The 23,563-nt window shown below is 36.0% G+C and overlaps 2 protein-coding genes across 3 annotated transcripts; both read right to left on the bottom strand.

Moving 5' to 3' along the window:
• Positions 1 to 4,174: 4,174 nt before the first annotated feature.
• Positions 4,175 to 7,251, bottom strand: LOC131648016 (increased DNA methylation 3). 2 transcript variants are annotated; one of them, XM_058917816.1, is made up of 3 exons: positions 7,094 to 7,247; positions 5,966 to 6,976; positions 4,175 to 5,789 (listed from the first exon to the last, which is right to left on the bottom strand). In XM_058917816.1, exons 2-3 carry the CDS (start codon positions 6,957 to 6,959, stop codon positions 5,557 to 5,559), a joined length of 1,227 nt encoding a protein of 408 aa, XP_058773799.1. In that variant the 5' UTR covers positions 6,960 to 6,976; positions 7,094 to 7,247; the 3' UTR covers positions 4,175 to 5,556. The 2 variants fall into 2 exon arrangements, with proteins under 2 accessions (XP_058773799.1, XP_058773798.1); XM_058917815.1 differs by having other exon boundaries at positions 5,966 to 7,251.
• An 8,333-nt stretch (positions 7,252 to 15,584) lies between these two features.
• On the bottom strand, positions 15,585 to 18,114 carry LOC131648015 (RHOMBOID-like protein 10, chloroplastic). The gene is made up of 9 exons (XM_058917814.1): positions 17,903 to 18,114; positions 17,227 to 17,465; positions 17,072 to 17,126; positions 16,906 to 16,986; positions 16,724 to 16,820; positions 16,572 to 16,639; positions 16,313 to 16,411; positions 16,141 to 16,182; positions 15,585 to 15,981 (listed from the first exon to the last, which is right to left on the bottom strand). Exons 1-9 carry the CDS (start codon positions 18,047 to 18,049, stop codon positions 15,829 to 15,831), a joined length of 981 nt encoding a protein of 326 aa, XP_058773797.1. The 5' UTR covers positions 18,050 to 18,114; the 3' UTR covers positions 15,585 to 15,828.
• Between the last annotated feature and the right edge of the window lie 5,449 nt (positions 18,115 to 23,563).

The raw sequence follows: 23,563 nt of genomic DNA, 5'->3' as shown, positions 1-23,563 counted from the left end.
CCATAAAATAATGATAATGTAACACATGAGTCAACTTTTGACATGAGCTTTATAAATTGATTTCTCTACGAATGACAAATAAATTCATATTCTAAAGACAATAACAGTGCTAATAAATTAATCTAAACAAAAATAAAAGAGTAACATTTTCATGGTCATCACATTCAAAATTAAAATTTCTTGAGACATTTCTCTAACTTTAAACATAAAATATTGTTAAATTTTGTTCTCTGCTTTTCACTACTCTCACTCATTTTTTTTTAGACATTTAAACTTTTATCACTATCGTCAACCTTTAAATCTTTAAACTTTGATAATTTCTTTGATCTAACGACCATCTAGAGTATAGACTTTATTCAAAGTGATAGTTTCTTCCTTACCATAAAGAAGTGCATTCTTAAAATGCTAAAAGGATATGGGTAATTAGGTTAACAAAATTAGAGTCTAGTCCTCATCTTCAATTCTTATATTTATATTTTGCAAATCATCAATAATATTATAAAATTCTGTCAGGTGCTCCACAATCGATTTATTCTCCACCATACATAAAAAATAAAGTTGTTATTTTAGACACAACCCGTGAGCGAATGGCTTTGTCAGATATAATGATTCAAGCTTAACCAACATCTCAGTCGTTGTCTTCTCCCTCACAAATTCCCTTAATACTTTATCTATGAGACAAAAGATAATGACACTTCTCGCCTTATCCACCGTCTTGGTATTTTGAACTTGTGTAAGAGTTGCAGGCATCAATGCCTCTCCCTTTAATGCTTCTATACACTTTTGTTGAATTAGTATTGCTTGCATATTCACCTTCCACAATCAGAATTCGTTGTCTCTGGAAAACTTCTTGATGTCCCATTTGGAATCCATGGTGCTCACTTGTAAACTTAACTCTTATGCCCCATAGTGGATGTCACTTGTTGTGAAAATCTAATGTTCAATTCACAAAGGAATTTGATGTGTGGGGACAAAGAACAATGATAAACAAAATAAATGGTCTTCATCAGTAGTAACCAATAAGACAATGAATTAACTTGGCAAAAGAAGATAAAAGAAGGCGAGAGACACAAAAAATTTATTTATCCAGTTTGATCAATTGATCTACGTCTGAGAAGAGAGCAATTCTCCAATTCACTATACTTCAAAAGTTGTTCCAAGAGATTACAATAGAGTAACAAGAAAATATCCTTCAAAGTTTCCAAGAACAAACTCTATTTTCTACCCAAGTGTTTTTCAATCTCTCCAATTCTCAGTATAGTAATCACATAAACCCAAGGTATTTAGAGTGTTTACAAATCCCTTTGATAACCCTAAAAGACTATCAAATCCCTAAAATATGATTCTAAGAATTTTACCCTTTACTTTCTCACTAGGATTTCTACCTTATGCAACTTGTATCTAACAAATGGGAGAAGATCCATATTTATAACAAATAAAATATTAACGGGTTCAAGATACAACTTATTAACAATCAGATATACGAACAAGCCTAAAAAAACTGTCAGTACCGAAATATGTCTCTTTTCCATCTCTTTTCTCACTTGAAGTTTTAAGGCATATTACAACACCTAATATTTTATCTGATGACATTGATAGATGATTTATGTTTAACATAGTCAGAAGTGTCATTGCTACAAATATAATGCATTGGAGATGTAGTTCCTTGAATATTGTGACAATGATGACTTATAGTGGTACAATACATTATAACAACTTCGCAACATCCATTTTGCTTAACTTGCTGATGATGTCCTGATGATGTTGGACATTCCCATGATGGAGGACCTTCAGATGACGTGCCACCGCATTCACCTGGTATGACTGACCAGCAGCGACTATAGAGGATAACACTTCTTTCACATAATCTTGTGGATTTGGCACATCTAGATGGTGATATGTATGTGTTGCTGCCTCAAATAGCACACATTTCAGGTGGTGGACCTGAGTAGATTTTATTAGTTTGTTTATTTTTTTATATTGCTGACACTATTAGTATATTATTGACATTTTATCTTAACATTACACTACTTAACACAAACATTGCTTAATATAACTTAACAAGAAAATAACATAAAACAAAACTTAAGCAACACTAGATGATTCAGGACGTTTCAACATTTTGATAATATTGTTGACAATTATGGAAATTGTCGCATTCACCTCAATCGAATCCTTTATTTCATATGGGTGATATGTTCTCCACTTGACTTTCAAATCGTCATTCGTCTTCGGCTCAAACTTATTGAACATAATCTTCCATTCATTATCATTGATGGTGAGTGGTACTCAATCTTAACCACCTTTCTATTACCAATATGGTGCACAAGATTATCCAATTTTGATTTCAGAACATCAAATGTGGTGTCCTCTATGAACCTAAAATCAGGTTTTACGTCGTTGAAGTACACAAATGCGAGATACCAATATTGAGGCATTATGAGTTTTTTTTTAACAACATACGACATATATTTATACAAATTTAGAATTATTATGGAACACACAAACTTGTCAGTGGAATCACAACACTACAAAAGTGTTAACAAAATTCGAACCGCTGAAAATTTACATTACCAGATTTTCCAAGGGCATAATTTTTTTTCTTTTTGTAATTCTAATACTTTTAAGAAAGATCGATAAATTTTGGCACACAGATAAGATTTTTTGAAAGGGTACTTTCAATATTAAGAAAAATTAAGAGTGTCAAGTTAAATTTGAAGCGTCCCTGAAAAATTCTCTAACAAGATAACTCAACTCATAAATCAAACCTCAGATCAATCACTTCGGAATGCAATCAAAAAGTAACAAACGGATCATGCAACATGGCATTTGATAATTGCAAAGTTAAAAGTGGAAAATAACAAACATTAAATCCAGAAACACCAGATAGTGTGTAAGGTACAATTGTTGGTTTGGACCCACAGAAATAAACAAAAGGAAACTAAATTATATGAAAAGAAAGAAGCATTACAATTGCATACACCACAAGCATGGTGTCGTGTTCTGACAAGTAATTGAAGTGAGTTGATCAAGTGATATCTATGAAGAGAGTGCCACTACTTTATTGGTTCCATAAATCATACTTGCCTTTGTTCCCTTTCTCTCAACTCAATTCTAAATTTTAATGTGTAGGCCATGTTACTGCTTGTTCCTATCAACAAGCAAGATGGTGCACTTTGAATCACTCAACTCACGTGGTGCTGTCTAAAACAAAACAACTCATGAATGAATTTAAAGTGAGGTTAGTTATCATCATACGTGGTTCACCAACAATCTCCATTAATATACAATATATGGTACACTCGTACATTTATACCACATTAACAGTTTAATAGAAGGGAAAGGGACTACTATTACCTAATAAAATGAACAATTTTTTTACTAGTAATTTAGTGGTTAAAATTCACCCTTTAATAATAATCTAGTGGTTGAAATTTACCATTTAAAAATTAACAAATGAATGTTATGAATTTGAATTTGCACTCATGCATCTGATATTTAAAGGTTAACAAGTGAATGTCGCGGATTAGAACTTGCACCTATACAACTGATGTTTTTTTTACAGCTACCAACCTTTGTTATTATTATTAATGGTTGAAATTTTATTTGGTGGTAATGTGCATGGGGAAATATATTGTTCGACTATTTAAAAAGGAGAACTATCAATTTGCAAATTATAATTCAACTAAAAGAAATCAATACCATTAAATTTGACGCGAAGACTGGAATTTGAATTCTAAATCTCACAATTGCGTGTAAATTTCTAATTGTTATTACCATTTAATCTTCAGATTAAAAAAATAGAACTTTCAAATTTCAACGTAGGGATGGCAACGGATTGAATCGGGTGCGGGTTTCGCACTACTCAAACCCGCACCCGAACCCAAAGGTTATTCGGGTGGAAAAATAACACCCACACCCATTGGGTTCGGGTTTGGGTGACTCAAACCTGCAACAAAATATAAAAAAAATACATTTTTCCTACAACTTTTCAATATATATATATATATATATATATATATATATATATATATATATATATATATATATATATATATATATATATATATATATATATATATATATATATATATATATATATATATAAAAAACGGGTGTGATTTCGGATTTCGGGTACGAGTTTCACACTACCCAAACCCGCACCTAAAATATCGGATGACACCCGAATCCGAACCCAATCAACTCGAATTTTCACCCGTTGACTCGAATTCGGGTACGGATGACCCCGCAGGTTTAAATCTGCTTGCCATCCCTATTTCCCTATTTCAATGTCTTTGTATCGCTTCTAATGCACACATCTAGGAAAAAATGCTGGCCAAAACTATTAGAAAAGAAATAAGATGAAATTCCCTATTTCAATGTCTTTGTATCGCTTCTAATGCACACATCTAGGAAAAAATGCTGGCCAAAACTATTAGAAAAGAAATAAGATGAAATCTCAACGCAAGTAGAAGCACACCCATAAATTAAAACAAAAATACAACTCACAAATTTAACTTGGTTCGACATTTCATACATAATATATCTAAAATCTTTCAATAAATCAACCTGAAATTTTTATGAAGTGAAATCATAAGTCCTCAATAAATCAACCTGAAATTTTTATGAAGTGAAAATTACAAGTCCTCAGATGGAGAAATCTGCAAATCCTAATATGATGCACAACTATTCGAACTCCAATACACCTTAAAAACTAGTTGTTACATAAAAACTCAAATTAATTCTTCATATTTATAATAACATTTCACTTTCTTTTTTTTTTCAACTACTCAATGTATAATTTGGATGAATATCAACTTTTACACAACAAAAGTGTATTCAACAAAACTATATAATCTGAAAGTACACTATCAAAAACATGTTTTTTTAGAAATACACAGGTGGAGAAAGTTGCTCCTCTTTGAAATTGTATTTCAACAATGGCAATAGCTAATTTTTTACCACAATTACATGAAGTCCAGTATTCACCATAAATTTCACCCCTTCGATTACTTTGAATGTTACAATACTATGGTGCACCTCTCTCATTGTTGATGCCCTTGTTCTCACCATTGTTTCTTGCCAACAAAGCACAATGTAATCAATTAAAGAGTATAAAAAAAAAAAAAAAACAGGAAGCAGCTGCACTGCAAATGACGGCAACAATAGCTTATTGACCTATTGCCAACTAAAATGCCCTTGTTAATCTCAGAGTCTGTGAGAAACTCGGTTTCACCTTCGTCTCTAAAGAGAGCCTCATCAGGAAAAATACTCAAGTTCTAAGCTAAAAGCAATTTTTTCTTAAACATGCATAATTAGTTTAGAGCTAGTCAAGCTGAACTATGCACTGACCAAAAATATGAAGTTCCTGAATTAAAGAAAAGTGATGCTTTACAGCACAGACATGCAAAACTATTTGCATTAGCAGACTAATCTAGATCACTATATTTCCTCAATAGGAAAACAAAACTAGTTCTATGTTAACTTAGATACATAATAACATCTAGAGCAATACAGCAAAAAAGAAACAAAACTTTGTCCATCGCACCTTCGGAACTAGAGCTTGATTACAACTCCTTCAAAAATTCCATCAGTCCTAAAGTTAGGTGCAAAGAGTCTTGGATCAACAGGTCCCGGAAGATTGAATGAAACTGTAAATGGTCCAGGAGAGCATAACTGCTGGGTTTTCATCTGGAAAATACGTGACTGTTTCTCTATAGTTCTTCCACCAGATAACATCCCTCTGATCTCAACCTTTCCATCCGATTCAATATCACAACTAAACTGATCTGCGAAAAGTAGATGAACACACACTTAAAGAAACAAGTAAGACAGAATCTTTCCGAAAACATATAAACATTCAACTTAGGACAGTTATGATATTATGAATGTATCATTTGATGAAGACAACTATAAGTTCTAAGACTGAAAGAAACATGAGTAAATAGAAAGAGGAGAAACATACTGTACTCTCTTTTGACACCCGGTAAGGAAACTCGAAATAGATAAGCCGCTTTACTAATACCAATATCCAAAACACCAATGGACGGACCAAGTATCCCTCTGTTCGCTGTCCCTGTTAAAACAACAGAACAATCTCGCACACAGTCATCAACATGAGGTAACGAGATAAGCGGCATCATCGAAGGCCCATCAGAATCACACATCTTATTGTAAGAAGGATCACCACTAGCATTATTCGGAAACTCCGACATTGAAGGAGTATCCTCACTAGCATACTTCCTCGTACACTCCGACATTGAAGGAGTATCCTCACTAGAATACTTTCTCGTACACTCCGGTTGAAACTTCTCCGACTGCGACCCCTCATTGTTAACACATCCACTATCATTATCATTATCATTATCATTATCACTTTCTTTGCTCAACCGAGGGTGAATCGGAACACGAAGACACTCACTTAAATCCAGCTTAAAAGTACTAACACCGGTCAACGACCTAAACCTATCCAAATCCTCGTCTTTAACACACAACGAAACAAGCGGATCATCAATCAAAACAACCCCTTTAACAACCCTAAAACTATCCGGAAACCAAATCTGTGGATGAAGATTCAAAGGGAAAATATTTGTGAATTGTTGACAACCCTCTGAAAATTCAGAATTGGGCAAGTCCAATTTCCCCTTTAAATACAAATGAAACATATCAACATCTAATACAAGTTCAGGAAGAGTGTTTCTAAGGAGATAGTAATACAATTTCTCTAAGAGAGGAATTGCAACAAAAGAAGAACCCAAATCATTGGAACTATAAGGTGGTAAACCTGAGAATAGTCTTTGGAGTGATGAACATTTAGGATTATCAGACTTAACATCAGGTCCTAGGTAGGTTGTGATGATGAAATCAATGAGGAATTTTCTGTCACTTACAATGATTTTTGGTGGTTTGATTGTGAGGGATTTTCTCCTGTAACAGAGGTTTTTACCTTTGAAATCCATGGTGATTGAAAAAAAACCTGAAATGGGGATGAAATGAATCACGTTAATGGGTTGTTAGAGAAGCATTTTGAGAGGGAAATTGAAAAGCTAGGTGTGTGATTGAGAATTGAGATGCAGAAAAATGAAAAATTTACCGAATGAGGGTAGTTTTGAAGAAGGAGAGAGGGATTTGATGAAGGGTTTTCGTTTCTTCAAAGAGTTTCGAGGGTTTTGACTTTCTACTTATGACTTCTCTCACTCTAAAGAGTGGCTTTCATTTTGGGTTTTTCATTTCAATGATTAAGAATAAGGTAATTTGTGTTATAAGAGATAGGTTAAGAAATTTTAAAATAAGTTTATTTTAAAAATAAAATGATTTGAATAGTTGTGGTTGTCAATTAAAGTTAGAAGTGAGATTGTTAAAAGGAAAGATTCTATAGATTAATTAAAATTGTATTCCTTTAATATCTATAAAATGTTTCTAATGAAATTAATTAAATCTTATACTTGTTAGAACAAAACTCAAGCACACAAATACATGGAAGGGAGCCTCACGAAATTTTGCTTCAAAACTTTATTCACACACACATATAGTTTTGCATATTTGGAATGATCACAATACAAGAATATATATAGTTGTGACTTGCACTCCAAGACATCAACAAACTCTAACTAATCACACTTTTATAATTATCCTAACTAATTTGTTAATAACAAAATTATAAACACGAATTAGTATCACTTGTATTCCAACTAACTAAAAGTGAGACATTAATAAATTATTTTCAACAATTTAGTTTACGTAATTCATTGTGTTCAAGTTCTCTACACACATTAAACTTCAAACTTCTTAAACACCTCAACTTAAACTGCTTTTGTCATGATGTCTACAATTTAGTCTTCACTTCTGCAATGCTCTAGACACAATCTCTCATCGCTAACTTGTTTTCTAAGATGGTCGAATTTTATCTTTATATGTTTGATCTTTTCATGTGCAACAAGATTTTTAGCCAAATTTATGGAAGAAATGTTGTCAATTTTCATGGTCATAACTCCATGATGTTGACATTCAACTTCATTAATTAGATACAACATCCTTATAGCTTGATAAACATATACTGGTGCTACAAAGTACTCTGCTTCACATGAGGACAAAGGCACCACAAGCTCGTTTCTTAAACTCCAAGCTATTGGTGCACCTAGAGTTGTCAAAATGGGTTACCCGGCCCTAAACGGGCCGGCCCATGCGGGCCGGGCTCAAAAAACCCATATTTAAATGGGCTCTACTTTTACTACTTAGATCCAGCCCTGTCTGGGCTGCGGGCTACCCGGCCCTAAACGGGCCTATTTTTAAAAAAAATAAAAATTTCTCCTTATTTTTCTAAGTATATATGAAATTGCATGCAATAATATATATATATATATATATATATATATATATATATATATATATATATATATATATATATATATATATATATATATATATATATATATATATATATATATATATATATATATATATATATATATATATATATATATATATATATATATATATATATATATATATATATATATATAAGATTTCTAAATAACCCATATCAATTACAATTAAAATGTAAAACAACACATTAACTTAATTCCAACTATTTAAAATACATCACAAATTATTCAATGTAACACACAAAATTAAATAACTTGTACCAACAAGTTTTAAGATATAAATATTCATGACAATTATAATTTGATTGACGGGGTATTATTTTATAGAAAATTCTTATATATATATATATATATATATATATATATATATATATATATATATATATATATATATATATATGATTTGTACTAACTCTATCCTTCCATAAAAATTACATCAGAATTTTTTAAATCTCATTTCAACCTTATTTTTAATTAGAATACATCATGGTGTTTTTTCTATACTATCTACATAATTATATTAGGATGAAGCCTTTTGAAATTAAATCAAACCCTCAACTTTTGTTTGATATTTATACCTTTATAATACCAAGAAAAAAAATCAAAATATATAATACCAGATTGTTTATATACCTTTATTAATTAGGAAAGGATAATTTTTAATTAAATTTAAAAATTTTAATTTTTTTCGGGCTGGCGGGCTACCCATGGCCCATACGGGCCGGGCTTAAAAAGGCCCGAATGGAAATGGGCTCAAAAATAAGGCTCAAGCCCTAACTTTTTTCGGGCCTGATGGACCGGCCCATGGGCTTCGACCCATTTTGACAGCTCTAGGTGCACCACACCAACTAGAATCAGTGTATCCAACAAGCTTACACACCCTCCCTTTGTATGTTGCTAGAAACAAAATAACATAATCCAATGTGCCTCTAATATGCCTTAGTATCCTCCTAGTGGCTGCTAGGTATGATAACTTTACCTTTTGCAAGAATTTACTTACCATACCTACATTATATACAAGATTAGGTCTTGTGTGACGGATATATTTCAATGATTCAATAAGCCTTATATATTATGTTAGATTAATGTCTCCCTCATCTGAGTCTTTTGTCAATTGTAATCTTGGCCCAGCTGGTGTTGTTGCAGAGTTGCAGTGCTTCATATCAAATCTCTCGATTATTTTACTTTCATACCTTTTCTAATACATCAACAATCATCTACTACTATTGTAAAACACATTTTCGGGGATGTGACCTAGACCAGTCATCTAAAATTCCTTCATTGCATCCAACTCGAAATCATCAATTTTCTTCTCATAATTGTCAATGATCAGCAAATCTTCAACATATAGGCATAGGACTATCAACTCATTATTGCTACTTCTTCTGACATACACACCATGCTCAGATACACACCTCATTAATTCTATTTCTCTTAGGAAGCCATTAATTTTCTTATTCCAAGCTCTTGGAGCTTACTTAAGTCCATACAAGGCCTTGTGCAGTTTATACACTTTGCTTTTCTGACATTCTTTCGGAAAAACCAACTGGTTGTGATACATACACTTCTTATTATGATAGGTCATTCAGAAAAGCACACCTTACATTTATGTGACACATAGACCAGCTGTTTATATTGGCTAAAGGAATATTTAATATTATTGTTTAAATCCTGGCATCAGGTACAAAGACTTCATCAAAGTCATTGCCTTCTTTCTGAAGAAACTCTTTAGTAAAAAACATTGCTCTATGTCTAGTCATTTCACTTTAAGGGCTTAGTTTCACCTTGAATACCTATTTCACATCGATTTCATTCTTTCCATGTCGTAAGTCAACAAGTGATTATGTTTTGTTGACCTATATAAAATACATATCCTCTATCATAGCACTCACCCATTTAGGATCCTTCATGGCCTTGGTAACATTGACAGGATCACTATTAGTATTAAATGCATAGTGTACTAGTTCACCTTCGTCATTGACTATATTATCTGGTGTTACTACAAAATTTGTAGTCTGACTGACACATTTCTAACTCTTTGACACATGTTGGTAGCTACTTGAGTCTATACTTATGATTCACCACTTTGTTCTTCATATATGATTATTAGTGAATCCTTCTTAGCATTATTAATTTTCTTATTCCAACCTCTTGGAGCTTACTTAAGTCCATACAAGGCCTTGTGCAGTTTATACACTTTGCTTTTCTGACATTCTTTCGGAAAAACCAACTGGTTGTGATACATACACTTCTTAATATGATAGGTCATCCAGAAAAGCACACCTTACATTTATGTGACACATAGACCAACTATTTATATTGGCTAAAGGAATATTTAATATTATTGTTTAAATCCTGGCATCAGGTACAAAGACTTCATCAAAGTCACTGCCTTCTTTCTAAAGAAACTCTTTAGCCAAAAACATTGCTCTATGTCTAGTCATTTCACTTTAAGGGCTTAGTTTCACCTTGAATACCTATTTCACATCGATTTCATTCTTTCCATGTCGTAAGTCAACAAGTGACTATGTTTTGTTGACCTATATAGAATACATATCCTCTATCATAACACTCACCCATTTAGGATCCTTCAAGGCCTTGGTAACATTGACAGGATCACTATTAGTATTAAATGCATAGTGTACTAGTTCACCTCCGTCATTGACTATATTATCTGGTGTTACTACAAAATTTGTAGTCTGGCTGACACATTTCTAACTCTTTGACACATGTTGGTAGCTACTTGAGTCTATACTTATGATTCACCACTTTGTTCTTCATATATGATTATTAGTGAATCCTTCTTAGCATTATTAATTTTCTTATTCCAACCTCTTGGAGCTTACTTAAGTCCATACAAGGCCTTGTGCAGTTTATACACTTTGCTTTTCTGACATTCTTTCGGAAAAACCAACTGGTTGTGATACATACACTTCTTAATATGATAGGTCATTCAGAAAAGCACACCTTACATTTATGTGACACATAGACCAGCTGTTTATATTGGCTAAAGGAATATTTAATATTATTGTTTAAATCTTGGCATCAGGTACAAAGACTTCATCAAAGTCATTTCCTTCTTTCTGAAGAAACTCTTTAGCCAAAAACATTGCTCTATGTCTAGTCATTTCACTTTAAGGGCTTAGTTTCACCTTGAATACCTATTTCACATCGATTTCATTCTTTCCATGTCGTAAGTCAACAAGTGACTATGTTTTGTTGACCTATATAGAATACATATCCTCTATCATAGCAATCACCCATTTAGGATCCTTCAAGGCCTTGGTAACATTGACAGGATCACTATTAGTATTAAATGCATAGTGTACTATTTCACCTTCGTCATTGACTATATTATCTGGTGTTACTACAAAATTTGTAGTCTGGCTGACACATTTCTAACTCTTTGACACATGTTGGTAGCTACTTGAGTCTATACTTATGATTCACCACTTGGTTCTTCATATATGATTATTAGTGAATCCTTCTTAGCACTATTACTCCAATCTCGTTACTTCAATTCATTTGTGACCATGTCTCTACTTATCACTATCTGCTTACTCACATGATCAATTAGCTTGTCCACTAGTTGAATGATAACCAATCAAGATCATATGACTTGATTTGTCATCAAGTTTCCTCCTTAAATTATAACACACATGTCTATATGCAATATTTTCAAACACATTTAAGTGGCCCAAGCTTGGTTTGACACGTGACCAACATTCTTCTGGTGTGATTCCTCCTAACCTCTTAGTTGGACACTTGCACAAATGTATGTATCGGTGGACAAAACCTTACCCAATAGTTCATTAGATAAGTGTCTACTCTTTATCACGCTTCTCATAATATTCATAATGGTTTTATTCTTTCTCTCAGCAGTCGCATTTTTTTGGGGTGTATATGGTGGCATAAACTCATGAACAACTCATGCCCTTGACATAACACGCCAAACTCATTTGATATATACTCACCTCCACCATTAGTTCTTATAACTTTGATCTTATGACAACTTTGTCTTTCTACCATGAACTTAAACTTGATAAACACATCAAGTATATCACTTTTCTTTTAATTAAGTATGTCCATAACTTTGTGCTAAACTCATCTATAAATGTGACAAAGTACTTGTAACCTCTAATTGAATGAACACGAATGTGGATAAACACATCAGAGTATATGACTTCAAGAGTAGCTCTAGACTTAACTTTATGTATCTTTGTTGAATTTATTATTGTGTTGCTTGGCTTTTAAACATTCTTCACACACTTCACTGGGATATGAATTTCAGGAAATCCTAAAACCATATTTTGCTTCTTCGGGTGACTAATATCTCTAAAGTTGAGATGACCAAGCCTATAGTGTCATAGTCATTCATCTCTGCTAGTTGCAGTTTCTAGGAACTTATGATCTAATACATCAAGTTCAATCTTAAAGGTTCTATTATGTGACATAGGTGCCTTCAAGTTCAATCTTCCATTTGAGTCATGAAACCTCATCATCTTGTCTTCTATCAATACTTTATAGTTCTTCTTAATCAATTGGCCAATGATGAGTAGGATACTCTTCATACTTGAAATATATAACACATTTAAGATCAATGATTGCTTGCCATCTTTTTTCATAATCAAGACATCACAAATGCCTTATATTGCTAACGTGTTATCCTTTGAAAGTTTCATTTTGTTTTTCATAAATTAACTGATGACAAACCATACATTCCTATCATTCGTGTGAAATGAGCGCCCTGAATCTAAATATCACTGATCTCTATATCTTTATTATTCTTTTTTTGTTAACATCAACAATACATCCTCATTTTCTTGCTTTGCCAGTTTTGCACCATCTTATTGATCTTTCTTTCTCCTATAACATTCATCAGCAAAATGACCATATTTCTGACAATTGTTACATTGTGTTACTCTTGTCAAACTTTTTTCTTCCTCCTTAGCCTCTATTGCTACCACCACCTCTATGACCATCTTAATTGTTGTTGTGTTTCTGACTTGATGAGTTACCTTCTTGTTGATAATTTCTACCATTTCAATTGTTGTGTCTACCTTTGCCTTTGTTGCAGTTCCATTTTCCTCTACCCTTTTTGTCTTTATTTGATTGTGATTGCAATGCAACATGTGATTTTTCCTTGCTTGCATTCTCTCCACCATTATTTGTTCATGTGATTCAACAGACCCTTGCAGTTCTTATTTTATCAAACTTGACAAATTTTTAGACTCTTCTATAGCCATCATCGATATGGTCAAATTTTAGGGACAAAGATCTCAAGATCTTTGCAACTGCAGACTTGGTTGATATCGTTTCACCATACACTTTAATTTGATTGAGAAGCCTTGTCAATATTGTAAAGAAATCACTTATGCTTTTATTTTCTTCCATTTGAAGCAACTCATACAACCTCTTGCGAGTTTGTAACCTTGCCTCATTCACCTTTTCAGCACCACCAAATAATTTTTTCAACATTTATTACTCTTCCTTTGATAAATCTACATCTTCAACCTTCTCAAAATTGTTTGGAACGACACGCTGGTGAATTATAAATAGAGCTTTATAATCCTTCTTCTTCAATTCTTTGTATGCATTATTCTGATTATCTGTGGCACGTTCACTAATGGGTGTAACACCATTCTTCATAAGATCCCACACTTATTGATAGCAAAACACCACTTTCATTTTCTTACACCAATTATCATAATTCTTTCCGAGAATGGGAATTTTTTTGGGAAATGACTATTTGAGTGAGACATCATTATTCAAGATCATCCGAGAACTGAAGCAGGTGCTCTAAATACCATATGTTAGAATAAACACACGGAAGGAGGCGTGCAAGATTTTGCTTCAAAGCTTTGTTCATACACACACATGCGCTCACGCACCCACACGCGCATACATATACACACTCACACACATAATTTTGCACCGTTTGTAATGAGAATGAATGGAAGGGATGAAGATTGAGAAGAGACAGTAAACACACTTGCACTTATTATTAAATGATCACAATACAAGAATTTATATAGTTGTGACTTGCACTACAAGACATCAACAAACTCTAACTAATCACACTTCTTAATAACATAATTTTAAACACAAACTAACTATAACTTGTATTCCGAGTAATTACAAGTGAGACATTAATGAATTACTTTCTACAATATTTACATATGGAAACTCTCTATTGTGATATTTCTTCTTGATAAATCTATAATCCTAATTCTATTGATTGGTATTAGAGCTTCGATTTTGGAGTTGTAGGATGACAGTCGGTGCATGCAGCAAGAATCAAGATGTTGGAGAAAATTGCTTAAAGATTAAGTGTGTTTGGAATCAAAGTGACCCACCGCCACCTCAAGTTCTAATGCTTCTCACCGTGATTTTCTAAAACTATTGTTGGTAGCTTTTCCAAACTGTGAGGTGGTACCGTGATTTTTAAAGATTTCCAAACATAAGCTAAGACGAGATTGAGAAAACAAGAATCTACCTTATTAATGTGAAGATTGAGACAAAATTAACAGAGCAAGAATATTACCTTATTAATGTGGAAACAATAATAGAAAAATTACTTAAAGCATGTAAACCTTATTTTCCATGTACTGGGGAAAATTGGAGAAGAATATAAAAAATGACATGCATTTGATGAAAAAACATCTGAAAATTTCTGTATGATATCTAAATGGCTGGAAAAAAGAACGGGAAGCATTGGAGGTCTGAAAATCAAGAACTAGAGGCATAAAGATGAAGGAGTGAATAAGGAAAGAATTAGAAGTGAGAAGTGTAGAAACAAATTGAAGAGATAAATAAAAGTTAATATTATTTGAAAAATTAATAAAAGAATCAAGAATACATAAAAGGAAACAATTCTCTAGATCAGTATCTCAATTTGATATATTGTTGCTTTTATTCCTAAGATAAAGTCTAAGAATGAAAAAGTTCCACTACCAACATATCAACAACCGGTCATGAGACAACCCACAACACTAAACAAATTGGATCCAGAGGATAATCAATTATTATAAATGATTAGATAATCAATCACACTCGCATATTATATCAACAAATTTCAAAATATATTGAATCATGAGAACTAATCTTCCTTGTAAGGCCACCGCATTTAGTATGGACAAGTAAATAGTTTCCCTGCAATTGTAGCAGAACGATCCACAAAGCATTAAAGCAAGCAAAGCAGATACTAAAAAATGTCCCCGTGTAAAAGGTAATTGAATCATCTCTTGTGCTATACAAAAGTATGCACAATAATTTAAAGGGGTAAGGTAGTAGAAATTAGAAACCACTATTCAAATATTTGAATATTTTTTTAACAGAACCCTATAACTGGGTATCATTATCATTATACAAGTAAACACTGCTAGCAACTCTTTCTTGTTTACTTACTATATAGGTTGTAATCCAATTTACCATTGAAATGTTTCTATTTCCATTGCTTAGGTCTTGTAATCTTCAAGAGATTATACATCGGTGCTCTGTCAATGAGAAGTCTTCTTCCATCTATAGTCGTGGACTCGTGTTTCCATGCAGGTCCAATAAGCCATGATGCAGCAATTCCACCAATCAAGCCTCCTAACTGAAAATGTTTATGTTAAACGAAACGCTAGCAATAGAAAAGAAACTATGCCGAGGTTTCGTTGTATAGCCAGCAACTTTTATTTACTAAACAAAGGAACTGAGAAAATGAAATATAAACAGCACTAAAAAATCCATGGAGGATAACTCCTACACTTACATGTCCCCAGTTGTCTATGCCATTTGATGATAACCCAATGACCTGCACCAGAAATACTTGCCCCGTTAGAACATAATGACGGGAAAGAAAACAGTAATCCCTCTATAAGTCACATTGATACAGTGATGATTTAAGTTAAAAGCAGAAGTGACACAGGGAATGAGACCATTACCATGTTCAGGGCAATTACTTGTGCAATGTGCTGCAGATCTTTTCTACCACCTCCTACAAGGTCTTTGTGCCTTAAAACAAACACCGCAAGCGATCCAACCTGAACCATTACAGCTCATTAGAGATAAAGAGGGAAGAAAAAAGACCAACATCCCTGAGGATGTACTTTATGACTTACGAAAAATGACTAATTATGATAAAAGCCCATAAAACAAATGGTGGAGAAAAGTTGTGACAAATAAAATATGAAAAGAACTCACTAGTCCAAAAATTGCTCCTGACGCACCTACTGCAGGCATTTTACAGAACCGATAACTCATAGCTGCACCTGATTTTCTAGGAATTACAGAATTAGAATACTTTGGAGGTAAGCACTTTCATTGGCTAGTGGAGGAAGAATATAAGTGGTTACTTGCAATTGAAGAGACAAAGTAAACTGCAAGATATCTTCGAGGGCCGCTAAAGCTCTCCACAGTTGGACCCACTGAATTTAGGGAATAACAGTTTATCTGCAGAGAATTTGTAGTAAGTTTTAATAGCAAACTAAACCAAGCATAACAGAACAAACTTCGAAAAACTAAATTCAAACCCTACCATAAGGTGGCCAATGTTTGCGTGCAAAAAGGAAGACGTAACGAGTCTCCAAAGTTGTCCTTTGTCAATGAGGTTGTTTATCTAGTAACATACACAACTTACATGTAATAATGATCTACGAAATTTAACACATCGGCTCAGATCAGATTCTTAATCAAAACCTTACCTTTGCTCCCCACATCAAAAGGCTACCTTTGGTTGCAAATTGCGCAAAATAAACTCTGTAAACAATTAGTACTCACTTTAGAGGAGCCAAATTATATAAGAATTCGTAGACTTAATAAGTTAATACACCAATGAAGTGAATACATTCATACTCACAAAACATTGGCAGCAAGGAGAATATTTGTCCACTTCCTTCGACTAAATGGACTTTTCCGGGACACGTTCGAGTCACCATTTCCCAAGTGGGCTTCAGGTCTTCCCCCATTAAAGAAAGAGAAACTAGTTGAACATGTGGAAGTCAAACCATCACTTGACAATTGAAGATAATTCAATCCTTTGTGCTGAAGAAATCTTTGACGCCATTTATCCTTCAATCTAAGCACGGGAGAAAGTCTCTGTTCAACAAGAGAGACATTTAAGTCAGGGATGCCACAACATCCAGATTCCAGACATTTGTGATTATGTTTAATTTATTATTTTTTCAAATTATTATCGGTGTCCATGTGTCAGTGTCGGCATTGTGTTTCAGTGTCCGTGCTTCATAGCGTATTCGAGTAGATATACTCAAATAAGTCAATTGAAGCATGTCTGAGTCTAAATTTCATGACAAAACTATTATAATATCGACCACACAACCAACCACCATAGCTTACTTCATATTTCCTATTCCCATTTTCATCATCAGCATTAACTTCAACTATATGATCAACTAGAGGACAACTACACGAATTTTATAAATAAAGCAACATATGATACTTAAATACCCCGTTTCAATGGTTCCTGTAACCTAAATAAGGAGTTTGTAGCAAAAAGAGGTAAATAAAAAGGGAACCTTGAAACAGGAACGAAGTAGAAACTCGAGGCGGAGATGGTGGGAGACACGGTGGCTGAAGTGGAGGGAGGCGGCGGTGGCTATGATGTCAAGTGGGTAAGGACCGACCTTGCAAACCGGTGATAGAAATGGCTGGGCCACTAACATTTTCTTTCACCTTTCTGGTTTCACCCAAATCCCAATGATGAACTATTTGGATTTATTTTGAAGTGATGAGCAATTTACTGCTTTAGTTGAATACTTTTTAAAGTATTCACTACTTTACTACTGCATATTATAAAATTTGATTCTCTCTCAAAAAAATTTAATACATAAAATATTAAAATCAATTTATAAATAGAAATTTGTTTTAAATCAATTTTTATGGGTCTAAGTTTAACCTCGCACCTTTTAATACGTCGGTCTCGCCTACTTTATTTTTTTCGGATTTTTGTAGGACAAACATTAATATGAAAAAAAATTATTTTAAAATTTAAAATTTGTAATACCTGCACGTCCGTTTTGTCCCGCACTTATTTTTTATAGAATGAGATAAGATTTTAGACTCGCACTCTCGACAAAATTCGATCCACTCGCCTTATTTTGGAAACTTTTAGAGGTGAGCTTAAACGGGACAGCGCAGGTCCGTTTAACACCCTATGATAAATATAACTTAGTGTTGAAACACACTTTAAAATTCTCTAAATACATTTTTGATCATCGCACTACTAAAAATATGACATTTGATTAATGGATTTTACATCAGGTATTAAAATATATGATGCGAATCCTTCGCTGTTTTTTTGACCACGTGGTCTTTGCACGTGGCCACTTTGTAAGGGTCCCTGGGAGTCGTTGGGCTTAAGCAGATTGGGCCTTCTCGGCTAGTCAAGTGGCTTGGGCCTGCTCGGCCCAGTCCGGAACAAGAGCCCCCCGAGTCATTTTTCTCGTAGGAGCGACGACTTTTGCTAAGGGGTTTGGTCGAGTACGTGCCTGAACGTATGCTCGCGGTGAATTAGGATCTCCAAGTCGGGAAACGTCCTTGACTCGAAAATAGCAGAATTTCCTCGGAGGAAAACCGTTCTAGTCGAGAAGACGGCGGGCACAGGGAATGTTACGTTTTTGGTCGAGGAGATGGAAGGCGTAACGTTGGACGCGATTGTTGGTTCAGAATGTGAAACATTTCAATTTAGCGCTTGTCAGGCTTTGGCTGACACGCGGCAATCACCTAGGGCGCCATTATTACCTAGAGATGCCTTTTGGCCTAGACAATAATGATGCCTTTTGAGATTCCTAGGCAATCATGTCGCCTTTCCCGTTTCCCTGTGTCCTTCCCTATATAAGGAGTAGGGAGGCCACTCATTCGTTACTTTACTCAAAGAATTCTCCCAAGGTTCGCTTAGAGATTTCGTCTTCTTCAGCTTTGTGATCTCCATCCGCCTTCTCTCAAATCGTGTAAGTGCTCCTCTTTCCCTTCTTTATTTGTATCCATCTGGTAGTTTTTGTCAAGGAATTATGAGATATAGCGTTGAGTTTGCCGAGCAAATTGGGAATAAATGGATGTTTGTGTATGCGTGTGTCGGGCACATATTAAGTGGGACGAGGAAAAATATGTGTGTGTCGAGTGCGTCTTGAGTGTGACGAGGGAAAAACTTTGGGAGAGTATTGTATTTCCGATCGCGCTTTTAAATTTTCCGGGCATGGGTTGATCGAAACGAGGAGATCGTCTAGAGAGATTGAGGCTTTCTCGAACATATTTTAAATTTGCCGCAGAGGGCTAGTGCCGTCAGTAGGCGTTCACCGGGTAGGTTTAAATGTTGTCTAGGAAAACCCTAGTAGTGCCGGGTGTTGATAAGATAGCCCTCGTCGTCTGTTCTCCTCACTCTTTCACTTGACTTGCGGTGGAAGGGTGGATTTGACAAGTCGAATTCACTGTTTCCTCTTATTTTCAGGTAAATTCCTGTGCTTTATTTATGCTGTGATAAGTATTTCTGGCAGTTTCCTAGCACGTGGGCCTTCAATTGGATTTGGCCCAATTAGGAAACCTTGGCCCAGCGCTGGGGGCTATAAATACCCTCTTTCACTAGAGGGTCAGATATTCATTCATTCTTCCTAAACATTGTGCTTGCTCTCTCTCTCTCTCTCTCTCTCTGATTGCTACTTACTTTGGCATCGGAGAACCTTGTAGGTACCCCCCATTCTGTCCATCCGGACAGATCCAGCCGCCGTGACGATCCATTCTGATCAGGTTAGATTAATAATAAATAAAAATGACACATATAAATTATAATTATGTATTAATAAAAAAATTTAATTATAATTATTTGGATTTTAATCAATCTCATTTTTTGATTATATTGAATTTTTATTATAACACTTTTTCGATTTATTGAATTTTTCTATATCATTTTATATTAATGCAAAAAAGAATTGAACTTTTCAAAAATTTGACCCTGTGCTGTAGAGCCTTTCTCCTGCACAGGACCGATCCTGTTTGTAGGTCATCCCCTCCTCTGCCTCATATAAAATATTCAAGTTCATCTTTGTCGTCGCAACCACCAATTCACCAATAAATTCTAGTTCCACAGTCGAACACATTTACTTTTAATATACATGTACAATGCATATTATATAATTTATATATCTACCAACATAACATCCAATTATAGACATTTTATATTTCAAAAAAAGTCAATGAGATTGGAGGGGATAGCGGATACTTCCCTGTCTTCACCACAAAATCTATTTACCATCTTAATCTAAGCTATTTCCATATCTTTGTATCTATTTATATTTTTTCTAACAAATTTTTTTCTCTCATTTAAATCATTTATTTTATTCATTCATCTATATTCATTTTATTTTAAAGGTATTAAATAGTAAAGGTAACCAATCATGTCCCGAAGTTTTTATCCTCGGCCCTATTTACCGTGAATCTTTATTGTTTTCATGGATGTTCGTCAATATATAAAATAAAAAGTATAATTAGGTTTGGAGAGAACTCTATCGGATAATTTTTTTTGAAAATTTCTTTAGCCATCTTCCTATGGGGGTCACCCCCAGCGAAAATCCGAAAATACCCCTGCTTCGGAAATGAACTTCCGAAGCGCTTTTTTTTTTAAAAAAAATTTCCATAATTCGGAAGTGCATCTCCGAAAACACCTCATGGGGGGTGTCTTCGGAGAGGAACTTCCGAAAACACCTCATGGGTGAATTCGGAAGTTCATTTCCGAATTATGCAGAAACTGTGTTTTTTTTTTATGTTTTTTCTTAAACAGTCTCGCATTTTAATTAAACGCAAACGCCAAATAAAATAAGCGACATATAAACAGAAAATACCAATACGATAAATAAAATGCAAATAATATATACAAGCCGAACCAAATAGTAATAGTGTGCGCAATATACAATTCGAAAACAAAAAATAAATAAACCCGACCACCCGACCACTACTGGGTGTGCCTAACCCTCTCACCCTGAGCCCTCCTCTGCCGCCTGTACCCCGCCGCACGGCCCGCATCAGTGACGATCGCCTCCATCACGGCGACTGCATCTGGACCGCCCTGAAGAACGACACCCCGATCCAAGGCGTCCCGCCCAAGCATCTCTATCCGCTGGCAGATCGGCTGGAGATCAATGGCGTGGTCATCCTCGGCCTGCTGGTTCTCCAGGATCTCCTCATGTGCTGGCCTAGGAGCGTCGGGAACGTCGGGTCTCAGTAGAGGATGGGACACCCGGTAGAACCATGTGACGTACCCCTCCTTACTGTGCCAGTCCTGTGTGACCCGAGTGAGACGGTACTCCTGCGGTACCACATGATGCTGCCAGTCCTCCCATATGGAAGTGAGCTGCACTCGGGTCACTGTGTCGGGAGCTGCCTCAAAGGGTGACCTGGGTATCCGCTGCACGAATCCGAACTGACGCATGCACCGCTCAGGGAGATACCGGACCATGATGCCGGTCCCGCATGCCAAGCAGCCTGAATATAAAGCAATGCCGTCAAAGGGGACAATCTGAGCGTAGTCGACGAACGGCCTCCAGGTGACGTTGTCGTGCATCGTGCGGTCCAAGTACAGACGGTATGGTCCCACCGCATCGTTCCCCCTCTGGAGAGCGTATCTGGCGGCCATGGGCATGGCGTCCACGTACGCAGGATCGATGTGAAAGCCATGGATGCGGGAGAAGTAGGAGATGATCCAGCTCTGAAACAGAAACACGATAATGTATTAAAAATAAATACGAAACATAAATAAATAAATAAATACGATAATGTATTAAAATAAAACGTACCGTAAGCAGTGTGTAGGATCCGACCAACTGCCTCGTCCTCCAGTTGGAGGCCTCATTCAGCTTCTGGTAGAGATATGCCAGAGTAGCTGCCCCCCAGTTCCACTGGTGAACGGTATCCAGGTCCATGAAGTAGCGGAGGTAGGTCACGTCGACGTACCTGGCACTCTTATCCACAAAGCATGCAGCGCCTACCACATGCATGTACCAACACCGGAGAGCGCAGCCGCGGTGATACTCTGTGAACAGCTCGTTACCCACACCCTCAGCCTCGGCAGCCGCGTCCAGGTGGTGCTCAAAATAAGTGCTCAGTGTGGTGAACCGGACATGAGGCCCAGAAGTCGTGACGCACTCATAGTGAGCAACCTCGTGCTCCATGCCCAAGTAGAGCATCATCCACTCAATGGCCTCCACCCTCTGGATCTTGGAGTGGGTCAACAGCGGCCCCCTAATCGGCAGGTGGAGAAGACACTGCACGTCGTGCAAGGTGATCGTCATCTCCCCAACCGGCAAGTGGAAAGAGGACGTCTCCTTGTGCCAGCGCTCCACAAATGCCCCCTGCATGCCGGTGCTGATCGTGGTGTACCCCGTCATGCAGAGCCCGCTGAGCCCTGAACCTCGCACATGGTCGTTAAACCACTCAGCTGCTGGTTTAAACAGACCGAAAATCTTGCGGGCGTGGTTGACCATTTTCAGCGGCTCTCTCTCCTGTTACAAAAAAAAAACAAATAAGCGACATATATTAAATAAGCGACAAATAAACGGTTAGATTATAAAAAATGGTGACAAATAAACGGTTAAATTAAAAAAATACCTCTCCCTCCCAGATCCGCCGAGCGACGTGATCGTGGTAGTGAATCAGCACGGAAGTGTCAAAGGGCCCTCCCGGATAGCCACCCTCCTGCTCATCCTCCTCCCCGGCTGGAGGGTCAACATCCGGTACACCCTCTGGCTCGTGGTATGGCACTGGCACCTCCTCCTCCTCCTCCTCCTCTCGCTGGCGGGAAGAAGATACCCGAGCCAGCCGACTCCTAGATCCTGAAGCAGATGTACCCTCTCCCACGTCCACGGGAACTCGCACACGGCGTCCCCGGCCCTGCCCCCGTCCCTAGGTCGACGCCAGCTGCGCCGCCGCCCGCTTGCGTCTAGCCGACGCAGTCTGAGACTCTCTCCCCTGTCTGATGCGTGCTGGTTGGTTGCCTGACATGTTCCTGTAAACAATTGAAATCGATTAATATGCGAGACAAAAGAAGAAACAAAAATAATTGAAATTCTGATACAGTTCGGAAGTTCATTTCCGAAAATTGGGATGGAGGTGTTTTCGGAAATGAACTTCCGAAACACCCCTGCGAGGAAGTTTTCTGCAACTTCCATGGCAGACCCCTAAACCAAACA

Source organism: Vicia villosa, linkage group LG2, assembly GCF_029867415.1.
Source record: "Vicia villosa cultivar HV-30 ecotype Madison, WI linkage group LG2, Vvil1.0, whole genome shotgun sequence".
Taxonomy (NCBI): domain Eukaryota; kingdom Viridiplantae; phylum Streptophyta; class Magnoliopsida; order Fabales; family Fabaceae; genus Vicia; species Vicia villosa.
The sequence above is the reverse complement of the archived record's forward strand: the minus strand, read 5'-3'. Positions and strand labels throughout refer to the sequence as shown.